The sequence below is a fragment of the Erithacus rubecula genome, assembly GCF_903797595.1.
Source record: "Erithacus rubecula genome assembly, chromosome: 16".
Classification (NCBI taxonomy): domain Eukaryota; kingdom Metazoa; phylum Chordata; class Aves; order Passeriformes; family Muscicapidae; genus Erithacus; species Erithacus rubecula.
This window is the reverse complement of record NC_136668.1, coordinates 14,820,932-14,830,172: the sequence shown is the minus strand read 5'-3', so window position 1 is coordinate 14,830,172 and position 9,241 is coordinate 14,820,932. Positions and strand designations below refer to the sequence as shown.

At 48.2% G+C, this 9,241-nt stretch overlaps 1 protein-coding gene across 2 annotated transcripts; it reads right to left on the bottom strand.

Annotated features, from left to right (window-relative positions):
* Positions 1 to 173: 173 nt before the first annotated feature.
* Positions 174 to 9,234, bottom strand: KIF20A (kinesin family member 20A). Of its 2 annotated transcripts, none has more exons than XM_079319611.1 (19): positions 9,107 to 9,234; positions 8,565 to 8,737; positions 8,026 to 8,115; positions 7,787 to 7,906; positions 7,232 to 7,370; positions 6,951 to 7,138; positions 6,723 to 6,867; positions 5,801 to 6,001; positions 5,457 to 5,568; positions 5,285 to 5,356; positions 4,665 to 4,808; positions 4,424 to 4,589; positions 3,993 to 4,157; positions 3,277 to 3,416; positions 3,072 to 3,174; positions 2,203 to 2,410; positions 1,747 to 1,838; positions 1,345 to 1,482; positions 174 to 521 (listed from the first exon to the last, which is right to left on the bottom strand). In XM_079319611.1, exons 2-19 carry the CDS (start codon positions 8,718 to 8,720, stop codon positions 249 to 251), a joined length of 2,652 nt encoding a protein of 883 aa, XP_079175737.1. In that variant the 5' UTR covers positions 8,721 to 8,737; positions 9,107 to 9,234; the 3' UTR covers positions 174 to 248. The 2 variants fall into 2 exon arrangements, with proteins under 2 accessions (XP_079175737.1, XP_079175738.1); XM_079319612.1 differs by having other exon boundaries at positions 9,085 to 9,211.
* Positions 9,235 to 9,241: the final 7 nt, after the last annotated feature.

The following is a 9,241-nucleotide window of genomic DNA, read 5'->3' as shown; positions in this document are numbered from 1 at the left end:
ACACGTTTGATTATCTGCATTGTTTTACAGTTAAAGACTTTCCTGGGTACAGTGTTTAAATTACATAAGGTCACTTTGTCCACTTTGGTATTGATTGAAAGTTTAAACATACATATCCAGAGATGTTTACATAAGCTCTCAAGCAGCTACAATAACAATAAACAAGCGCACAATGAAAACCAGATGCTATTATATTGGATTTGCCACCTGTTCCAGTAATAGCGGGGCAGGGACCTCCTCCTGGAAAGTCATAGAGCAACTGACCGAAGTTGCCACCCTCTGGCAGCCACAGGACGGGTGGCTGAACGTGTCAGGATGTTGTGCAGGAAGGGCCTTTTGCCAGGAGGCTGATTGGGCTGCAGGTTTTCCCTGTTGGCACAGAAGCGTTTCTTGAGGGCGGAGCTGGGCGGCGCCTGCAGCTTCTGCACGGTGTGGTACTGCTCAGCAATGCAGGCTGCCTTCTTGCGCAGGTCCAGCTTCACCAGCACCATGTTGTTCTGCAGCTCTGCCAGGGTCTGGTCCTGAGGAAGGCAAGGCAAGATATATTTATATCAAATGGTATAAAAATGTCAAATGGTAGAAAGGAAAGCACATTCCTAGTTCAACGAGACCTTAAAGATCCTCTTGTTCTCTGCTGTGGACAGGGACAGCTTTTACTATCCCAAATTGCTGCAAGCAATCTGGCCTTAAATGCTTTCAGGAAATGTGCTTTCTGTGCTTCAGCACCTTCACAGTAAAGAATTTTTTCCTAATATCTAATCTAAACCTCAGCGTGAAGCTATTCCCCCTTGTCTTGTCATTCTCTGCTCTTACAAAAATTGCCCCTCCAGCTTTCTCGTGGGCTCCCATCAGGTACATTGACAAGTTGTCTTAACTCCCTGGTTACTGTGAGCTGAGGAGGATAAACTGCCTTTTGCCAGCATTCACCAAGTCTTCTAAATAAGACCATGCTTAAAAGTTTCTACTGTCAACAGCGTAGCAGTTCAGTAATACATAGGAACTGTAAGAGTGGGACAAAGCTGACTCCATCCTGCTGCAAATATGCTGCCATAGCAACAGTGATGGAGGGGATAAGGAAATGAGAACTCTGAATTCTCCTACTTTAAGTGCAGGCTGCCAGTTAACTGAACAGTAACAACTTGGGTCTCCTTTGGAGAAGTAAATACATAACTGACTCAGCCACTGGAAAAAAATCAGCAACAGAGCTCCCTTCACAAAATACATACTACCAAATAAATCATTTTTATTTGCAGCAGCAAGAACTTTGGCTGCTCTGATTTTGGCAAAGCACACAGAATAAACCCCTCTCTCCCCATTCTAGCCACTCCAAAGCACACACATCACCTGTCTTGCCAGGATGTCATCACACGTGCCCAGGGCTTCTCTCAGCCTCCCTGCCCCTGTGCTGTGGCAGCACGCCCGCTCTGCAGACTGGAGAGATTCCCCAATTTTTTGTAGCTCTGAACGCAGCAATCTGACATTCTAGAAGAGAGAGGTTTAATTCAACAGCTGATTTTGGCACTGCTCTGCAAACAAAGGCACTCAAAGGAAATACAGACATGCAGCACTGAGGGAGGATCCTATCTGAGTGATCACTGGTAGCACAACCTTCAACAGCTCCCATAACTTCAGCAAACCCATTTCATTTGTTTAAAAACCAGGAAAACTGCAGCCCCAAACACTGTTTAAGCTGGCAACCACTTTGCCCTGCAAATGTTCTTTTCTGTAACACAGAACTGGAGTTACCTTCTGTCCATCCTCCAGTTTCCTGTCCACATCCATAGTAATGGGTCTGGCAGAGGGGGGTGGCTCGACTAATTTCTGGTACTTGAGCAGCTCTAGGAACAGACAAAAAGTAGTGAGCAACAGGATCAGCTTTCAGTACTCCCAAAGTTCAGGACTTCTCTTGGGACAAGCTGCCACAGGCAAGCTGGAAAGACCTTTTGAGTTTGTGCAGAAAGGCACAAACATTCCAGGGTTCTCCCATTCACTTAAGAATGTGAATGGAAAGATTACCTGCCCTGAAGTCCATTTTCCTGTGAAAATCAAGTGAAACTGTCCACCCAGCACATTATTCCTGTCACCTTCAATTCAAATAGTGTTTTGAGGGTGTCTGAATCCAATGTACTCTGAAGAAAGTCTCTCACCCTGCACAAGGATCTCTCAGCATGGTTCAGAGCCAGTGCAGCATTGCTGCTGTACCTGCACTCGTGGAATTCAACTGCTTTTGGCACTGCTCCAGCCTGGCTTTGGTGTCTGCCAGCTCCTGCTGCAGAGCAGACGAGGGGGCCACTCGTTTGGATCGACGTACACTTTGCTCTGAGTCCTTTTGCTTGGCATCCAGGCTCTCCAGTTTTTGTTTGGTCTCCTGCAGAGCAGCTTTGAGCTCCAAAATCTCCTCGTCACGCTCCTGAGAAAGGAAGTTTGTTCAGAAAGTCAACAAGATTTTCATAGCACAACTTGTCTGAAACTTTCTATGTCTTTATTCCTGGAGAATTTCTCAATCCTACACTTCACACATTGAATCCAGCCTTTAAGGTTCTTTTAAGTGAGTATAGCAAGCATACTTCTTGGGAGCTTAAACCACTTTTTTTACAGGCTCTGAAGAGGAGGGGTTGTTTTGAGAGTTGGCATCTTCAGAGCACTCTACAACAAGTCTCCAAGGTCACTCAAATGCCATAGGCATGAAAATATGGGCAGGTCCATACCCATCATCACAACTAAGAGCAAGAAAAAGAAATTGCCCAACTTGTGTGAATCTGAAGAGCCCAAATCAAGCCATTAGTGAAAAGAGTAAAGGGGGGGAGAGAATCATGTTGGAACAAATGGATGAGTCAGGGTGGTTGCACATTAGCTTCCAGAATGTGTTCAAAATTAGGAAGCCTAGTGGGCTACAAAGTAGGAGACAAGAAGCAAAAATTGTGGATCAAGAGATGAAATAATATCACCAAAAATACCTCAGAAAGCAAAATCATTCACTTTGCATAAAGATCTTCCTCGACTCAAGTACCTAGAGTCCCCTCCCAACCTATTGCCACTTTCCTGATGCCATTGCATTGCCCTGAACAAACCTGCATCTTCTCCTGGTAGTGGTCAGTCAGTAACTCCTTCAGGATGGTCATTTTATCCTCATACAGCTCCTCCAGCTGCTCTCTCTGAGCATCCACGTGCTCACTACAAAGAGAACCAAAGAGAACAACTCCATGTCAGGTTCTGGCAGCTCTTGGTGCTGCAGCTCATCCTGAGCAGAGGGAAGGAGACCAGCACAGGCTGTACCTCCACCACTGCTCCTTCTGTTGCATGCGCTCCAGCATCTCGTTGCAGATCTCCTCGCGCAGGCGCATCTCCAGCTGCAGCTTCTTCTGCCGCTCCTGCAGCAGCAGCTCCCGCGCAGCTTCGACCGCGCGCAGCAAGTCCTGCAAGAGGGACACAGCTCCACTGCCCACGCTGCACAACAGAGTTAAGACATGGTCTAACCTGAGTCTGCAGGATGCAGTGATCTGGATTTAAGGGTTTAGTCATTTGGAAAGACAAGTTGCACCTTGATACATGACAGCTTGAGTCTCTGTAGGGATAGGAGTTCATCTTTATCTTCCAGCTATCCCAGCTGCCTGCTTTGAGTATCTAGGAATTTGATTATTTGAGTATCTAGGAAGTTTGATTATTTTTCCCCCATTTTGCCTCCTGTTATGCACGTTTTCTAGATTTCCCTTGCAGAGAAGGAATTATAAGGTCTGCACCCATACCGTTACTGCCACTATTCCACAGATGACAAAGTGCTTCCAAATTCAGCATGTGTGTCAGATTTAGACCAACTGTGGAATGTTTTTGTCATGGATTCCAAACATCCTGGGTCCTATATCTTTCTGAGGTTCTGTGTCATTTCTCTTAGCATAGTGCTGAGCTCCAATCCCAGCTCCCCAGGCCAAAACCAACAATGATGTTCTTGACTTTGCATGCACATAAAGGCTGTAAAACAAATCACAACCCACTTTCTTCTCATACATGGAGACATCTGCCTCATCATTAGTGTCTTCTTCTGATTCCACATCTTCTTCTGACTCTGCCTCTGGACCCTGGCTGGTCCGCCTGTTGTGTTCTTTGATGATGGATTGTAAGGATGGACATCTCAGCTTTGTGGGAGGTGCCTGAACAAGCTGAAGGGGAAAAGACCACCATTATTAGTCTGCAAAGCCTGGAAATTGTGTAGTCTTTAAACACAGCCCCTCCTTTCTGCAACCTGTCAGTCCTCTCAGTTTAGCAGAATCTGGAAATACTTTGGAGGTAATAACCACTGAAGAAGCACAGGGAAGATGTACAAGCATGCCTCCTCTCTTTGAGGTGTGAAGGGGCCAAGTCCCACAGAAACAGGAGAAACCCAAACTACCCTGACCATGCCACAATCCTGGTGTGTGTTACTCACCTGGCTGGCAATGGCTGAGAACTTGGCTACGTGCAGAGTCTCATCATAGGTGGATGCACACTGGTTGATGTTGACAATCATGCAGGAGCGCCCGCGCCCGGTGAAGAAGCCCTGGAACACACGGGTCAGTTTGCTGTCCCGGAATGGAACCACCGCCTGCTTTGTCCTGTGGGAGAGGCACAGTGTGAGTGGGAAAGCAAAAAAAAACCCACAGCCTCCCTCTGGAGGTGGGGATGCTCACCTGGCCTGCTGGTTCTGGCGGAGGGCGGCGATGCAGCGGCCCAGGGTGTGCAGGGAGGTGTTGATGTTGTTGGCTTCTTTCATTCGCTCCCCGTTCTTCTGGTCCTTGCAGCGCTCGGACCCTGCCAGGTCACACAGGGATAACCTGAGGGAAACAGTGATACTCATATCACTTACAGGGTTTGTTCTGCCAGAGCAGGTTTACAGTTCAGACATTTTGCAGTCACCTTCCCAGCTTCCCCCTAAGGGCACAGACCGTTCTTTTGGGGTGTTCATGGATGGAGGGGCCTGCCCAATTGTAGGTGTTACACAAATCCTTTGCCAGTCCTCAGAACAGCCACTTTCCAGGAACAGGCACCAGCTGCACTCAAACCAGCCCTGCTGCATGGGTAAGGATGCACATACTTACCTTCACTCAAAAAGCCTGAGAACTACCTCAAGTTGTACCTTGCAGTATTTCTCAAACTCCTCTCAGTTCCAAGACTTTACACTGGGAGCATTTATTCCTTCCAAGTACTTTTAACAACACCATCATCAAGATACTTCCCACACCCCAGGCCCTCAATCAGAGAGGCCAGAACATTGAGATTACACCCAAATCCTAAAAACCATGCAACTTACTCGCTGATTTTTGGAACAACTTCACTGCCACCTCTTTGCAAGTGCAGAATCCGAATGGAGAACACACTGTGACTGTAAAGAAACACGCAAATATAAAAGAATTTTAAAAAACAAACTTTAAAATCCCCTCAGAATTGTATTTCTGCCTAAACAATCCCTCCCCCCTTCAGACCTGCGACTGGAGTTCTGGTTCATCTGGGTGCTTGCAAAACTCTGGTTTTTGCGACCCAGTTTCAGGAGCTTCCAGGCCTCATCAGCATCCCGGACATTGATCCAGTTCAGATCTGGAAAGCAAGTATGCATTGGGCACAGCAGTTGGGAGATTGGCAGAAAACTTACCTCAGCCCCAACTTCACCATATTGCATATTCTTGACATCCACAAATGTGACAATCCTGTAATCCTGATATCAGAGTTCTCTGTGGGGCTCTCCAGCACATCACTGCTGAACCACCCACCCACTCAATGCTAAAGCTTTCCTAGAGGGCCACTACACCTCTCTTGCAGGTAAATGTACCTTTGACATAGGGGTTGCCAGTCTGGTCCTCGCAGAGCCGCAGTGTTTGCCGCTTGCGGTTCTGCCCGGCTAGAACTGGTTCTAACAAGTCATAGATTAGCTCGTTGTAGATCTCAAAGAAGGAGACCCAGATGGAAAACTGCACATCTCCTGTGCTGGTGAGTGGAATGAGATCCAAGTCAGCCCAGCGAGGGCCTAGTTCTGAGGAAAAAGTGAAAAAAAAAGAAGGAAAACAAATCATGGCTGCAGCTCTTCATGGGTCCAACTGGAATGGTTTAGCTCTAGAGTGAGATACTTGCCTCAGCATCAAAACCACTCCAGAAACAAGTCCTTATATTTACCCCCTCCCATTTGTATTTATTCTAATGCCCAACCCCAGTGAGACAGCCTAAAATTTTCTTTAACAGTATCAGCTGCTCTAAGGACTTCTACATACTCAATTCTGACTCCAGAGTCACAAGATATTTCAAACATTAACTCTCTCCAGCATAACTGAAGTTCTAGTCCTTGTTATCTCAATCACTCCATGCTTCTGGATACCTAAGTAGCTGGTAGTTCCTGGGTTTGATGGTCAGAGCACAAGTGCTCAGTGCAGCCTGTCACTTTGGGATCCTGCTTCCCAGCAATCCCCTACTCACAACAATCAGCTGCTCAATTACCACATTCCTTGAATGAAGTGGGCAAATATCAAGCAATTTTTCATCTCACAAGGCTTGGTTATTATGGAGTGGTGAATTCTTCTTATATTGGCAAAATATAAGCACAGAGTTCTTCTGGTGTGACATCTTACAAAAGTAAGATCTGTCAGGCTACACCTTATCTCCCTTAACCACAACACAGCATCCAAATAGCCATCACCCTTTTCTTCCCCCATCCTCCAGCAAAAAGAAGCAGGCAGTACACAAGAGGCTTCCAGAAATACCTTCTGTCTGGCTGAGGTCTGAACGGTTGGTGAGCTGGCTGGATGAAGACAGACCAGCAACTCCACTGTCAAAACTGCCACTGGTGGTGGCCTGGAGCTGAGATTCAGCACTGTGACTCCTCTTCAGTGGCGTTAGCAGCTCCTCCTTGAAGGAAACAAACAGGAGCATGCAGGCAGTGTGACACCAACCCTTATCTCTTACTACTGAGCCCCAGAGGCCCTGCTTACCTCCCAGAGACCCCCCTGTAGCATCATCTGCTTCTTGGTCTCCTCCTGCTGCACCTGCCTGCTGTCCAGGCAGGTCACCTCGCTGGAGAGGACAGGCTTCAGGTCCATGGCCTGGTACAGCCTGTCCCCCACACTGTTGAAGATGGTTGCCAAGGAGCGAGGCAGAATCCCCCCATCCTGGGTGGTGCCTGCAGCAAGAACAGCAGCAAAGCTGAGGATTCAGAGGCAGAAGACAAAACAACTGCTTCAACAGGCCCCACAACAGCTGGTGCTTTTCTTACCTTGAATGGTGTGAGTCTTCCCTGAATTGGTGATGCCATAGGTGTAAACCAGACAGTTCTGCCCACTCAGTACATCCTTTACCACCTGCTTTATTGTCTCATCAAAGAACAATTTCTGCCCCACCTCTGGTCCAAAAATCTGCAAACAAGACATAGGAAAATGGCTTCATGTAGATCTTTGCTGATGGTTGCTCAAGTGATATTACATGGTCCTTTATTCCCTGCACTAGCCATGAGCAAGACACCCATCAGCAATTCCAGCTGAGCCCCCTACAAAATAAACTGCTCAGTTGTTTAATCCAGTAACATATCACTGCAGCCCCTAGTCTGTTAGGAGCCTCATGAACAGGAATTTCCCATTTGCTGCCAAAAAAGAGTCGTCAGATTCAGCTTAGAAAGAAAAAACTAATAAAACAGCAACTAAAACCTGAAGTACAAGGGACTGTATAAGAGTGTAAAGTTCAGGCAGTGCCTTGGGGTCAGTGGATATGAATAAGACTGCTTTTCAAGCTGCTTGAAAATCACTTCCAGATGTTGTTTGCCCCAGCTACCTACCCGGGTGAAGGAGAATCTGTGCACTGCGTGTCCCACTCCTCGCTCCATGCTCCGCATGGTGAAGGAATTCTTTGGAGCTTTTAGAACAAGGGTTTCTGAGTTCTCAATACAGACACAGCCCTAAAGAACACATAAAATCCATCACTGCAGTGGCTTACAGGAGGACAAACAACAAAGGACAGCAGCATCTCCCAGCAGGCACACAGCCAGTTCAAACTCTGCTTCATTCAGTGTCTCACCTGGTCTTCCCCCTTTTCCACTTCTGTAGATTTCAGAGGTCGAACTCTGAGGTAGACCTTTAATTTTCCATTATTGTCTTCAGCTGCAGCCTGCAAGAATCAGCACAAGTTAAATATGGCAGCCAGACAGGCAGCACACAACCCCCCAGGGGAACACTTAACAGGAACCACAGTATGGAACACACATGTTGGCTATGCTGCTAGTGCTGAGGAACTTCTCTGGCCCCAAAATCACCAGCGATGCCAGAAGCCTTCTCAGGCATTTCCAAGCAGACCAACTTTTTTTTTTTTTTTTTTTGGTTGTTTGATCTAATGGATCAGACCAACAAGCTGAAGGCCTGGCACCAAAACCAAGCATCACCCCAAGAGGCACTTGCTGCCCACTGCTCTCCCAGGAACTGCTTCCCCCAATGCAATATTTTGCTCCTGCCTCTTCTAGAGAGTCTCTATTGTTTCTGCATCTCATTACCTGTGTGCAGAGAACAGCAGCCATGAGTGAAAACGCTGCCCTGTTTGTGACAGAAGAGCTCCAGCCTCACCTGAGAGCCCTCCAGGTCTGGGGAGATGGCAGAGAATTCCTGCAGCAGGTCCTTGCGCACGTCACCCCCAAACCCTGCTGCTGTGGACTCGAGCACAGGAGAGGCTGCAGCCTCATCGTCTGAAAACAGCCCTGGAGAGGCAAGTGCTTGTGCCATGGTGCCTCACACGGCTCCTGGGGAAAACAGGGCACAGGACAGGGTGATGTTACAGCAACCCACGCATGCAACCCCCAGACACATCCATCAGTCCTCACAAACACCAGTGGAAGCCTCCCTGCACGCAAGGATGCTGCTTGCAAATGTGCGCAAGAGGAAAACACACAGAACCCGCACACGACCCATGCACACACAAACACTGCCCAGGACTCCAAACCCAACTCTGGAACATACGGACACCATACAGGACCCCTTCGTGCACACCGACCGCCTCTGCACCCCTTAAACACACGGTACCGAACAGACCTAACGCATGCACCAACCCGCAAACAGGACACCCCCAAACCCACACTCAGCTCCACACCGCCCTCCACCCGCACACACACCGCAGCACCACGCGGGGTCTGGCCGCACGCACGGGGAGCCACAATCACCGCCGCCCGCCCCTCACGCCGCAGCAACCCCAGGACCCCTCACGCCGTCCCTCGCCGACGCTCAGGGTTTCAAACCTCGCCGCCCGC

Coding starts and splice junctions, on each gene's coding strand:
- KIF20A (XM_079319611.1), bottom strand. CDS start 8,720: ATGGCACAAGCACTTGCCTCTCCAGGGCTGTTTTCAGACGATGAGGCT. Junction 7,139..7,231: donor GAAGACTCACACCATTCAAG/GTAAGAAAAGCA, acceptor TTCTTGCTGCAG/GCACCACCCAGGATGGGGGG. Junction 5,357..5,456: donor AACCAGAACTCCAGTCGCAG/GTCTGAAGGGGG, acceptor GTTTCTTTACAG/TCACAGTGTGTTCTCCATTC.